This window comes from Chenopodium quinoa, unplaced genomic scaffold (genome assembly GCF_001683475.1).
Source record: "Chenopodium quinoa cultivar QQ74 unplaced genomic scaffold, ASM168347v1, whole genome shotgun sequence".
NCBI classification, from domain to species: domain Eukaryota; kingdom Viridiplantae; phylum Streptophyta; class Magnoliopsida; order Caryophyllales; family Amaranthaceae; genus Chenopodium; species Chenopodium quinoa.
Window position 1 is genome coordinate 1,343,799 of NW_018744072.1, and position 1,929 is coordinate 1,345,727.

Consider the following 1,929-nt stretch of genomic DNA (forward strand, 5'->3'; position numbering starts at 1 on the left):
CAAGGAAACCATCATTCTGACCTTAACTCTTACAGTGAAGTTTTTAAGAGAGTTGTTGTATCCAAACCACCTGTTTACTTGGGAAAAGCCCAGTCTTGAAAATTAGATTATTAGGGAGTTTGATAAGTTGTTTGATGCTATCAAGTGCCCAAGTGAGCTAAGGGTAACTAATGGAGTTTATCATCTGAGGAAGGAAGCTGATTTATGGTGGGCCCAAAGAAAAGATGTGTTGTTTAAGAAACCAAACTTTGGGTGGGATGAGTTCAAGGAAGCTTTAAGGCAGAAGTTTTACCCTTCCTACCTGAGGAAGCAAAAGTGTATGGAGTTTACGACCTGAGAATGGGGAACATGTCTATCAATGAATACTACAACAAGTTCATTGAGTTGATGAGGTTTACCCCGGAAGTAGTTCCTACCGAAACCATCAAAGCTCAGAGATTTGAGCAAGGCCTAACCCTGATCCTCCAAGGGAAGCTAGAGAGAGTAAATTTTGAAACCTTAGACGAAGTCTATGGCCATGTAGCTCACCTGTACGGGATTAAGGGGAGAGAGATGGAGCATTCTGGAGAGAAAAGGAAGAACCCGTACTCTTTTCACGGGGGTGAAAAGAGGCATAAGCCCAATGGTAACCACCAAGGGAATTTTGGAGATAGGAAAGACAACAAAGGTTACTTTGGGAAAGGGAATGGAGCTGAGGCTAATTGGCCAATGCTAGAGGGAATGGAAACCAAAGGGGTGAGAAGCCCAAGAGAGTATTTCTGCAAGCGGTGTGAGAAAGACCACCCTGGGAAGGATTGTGAGGGGACCCGATAACTTGTCGTTACCGTCAGAAGTTAGGACACCGTGAGTATGAGTGTTTCAAGAAAGAGGCTGACATTAAGGCGGGAAAGGTGAAAGAGTCTAGTACTTCTAGCAAACCATCGCAGCCTAGTAGACCTACACCTAAGGTTGAAACCAGTAGCGGTGCGGGAGGTGCCCTAAAGGGTCGTGTGTTCGTGATGAACAGCCGTGAGGCTAAAACTTCTAATGATGTGGTAATTGGTGTTTTCCTCATAAGTTCTTTGTCTGTGAAAGTTTTATTTGACTCGAGTGCATCCCATTCTTTTATTCCTAAGACCATAGTTGAAAGTCTTGGATTAGTGAGTCCTAAGTCACTTTCTCTAGATCTGTCTATTCCGTCTGGGGAAGGGAGGAATTGTTCCAAGTTGTTTAGAAGTGTACCTCTTTGGGTAGAATTTGCGTCAGATTTGATCGAGTTCGATTTGAAGGATCTCAATGTGATTCTGGGTGTGGATTGGTTGCGGAAGTATAAAGCCAAGATTGACTGTGCAGCTGAAAAGGTTACTTTAAATAGCCCAAATAAAACTAGAGTGACATACAGAAAGGAAGGGAGGAGTTCAAGGTTGAGAATTATTTCTGCAATGCAACTATAGAATTTTGTTAAGAGGGGTTATCCTCTGTTTATGTGTAGTGTTCAGAAAGTTGGAAATGAGGAAGAAAAAAGTGATTAAAGTATTCCGGTTATAGAAGAGTTTCCAGATGTATTTTCAGATGAGGTATGCCACCAGTAAGCGATGTGGAGTTCAATATCGACCTAGTGCCTAGTACTAAACCTATTTCTAAGGCTCCATAAAGAATGGCTCCAGCTGAAATGAAAGAGTTGAAGACTTAGTTGGATGATTTGTTGGAGAAAGGTTACATTTGACCTAGTTCCTCACCTTGGGGAGCTCTAATGTTGTTTGTAAAGAAAAAGGATGGAAGTATGAGATTGTGTATTTATTATCGGGAGTTTAATAAGGTTACAGTGAAGAATAAGTATCCATTGTCGAGGATTGATGATTTATTTGATCAGTTGAAAGGGGTTGGAGTGTTTTCGAAGATAGATTTGAGATCAGGTTACCACCAGTTGAGGACTGTAGAGCCATATAT

At 41.7% G+C, this 1,929-nt stretch overlaps 1 protein-coding gene across 1 annotated transcript; it reads left to right on the top strand.

Moving 5' to 3' along the window:
* Nucleotides 1–339: 339 nt before the first annotated feature.
* LOC110691292 lies at nucleotides 340–1,433 on the top strand. Its single transcript, XM_021868214.1, has 2 exons — nucleotides 340–735; nucleotides 831–1,433. Exons 1-2 carry the CDS (start codon nucleotides 340–342, stop codon nucleotides 1,431–1,433), a joined length of 999 nt encoding a protein of 332 aa, XP_021723906.1.
* The last annotated feature ends 496 nt before the right edge of the window (nucleotides 1,434–1,929 follow it).

Bases quoted from the DNA above. Each gene is read 5' to 3' on its own strand.
- LOC110691292 (XM_021868214.1), top strand. From the start codon at position 340: ATGGGGAACATGTCTATCAATGAATACTACAACAAGTTCATTGAGTTG. The intron at 736-830 runs GTGAGAAGCCCA...CGTTACCGTCAG, and splicing joins AGGGAATGGAAACCAAAGGG to AAGTTAGGACACCGTGAGTA.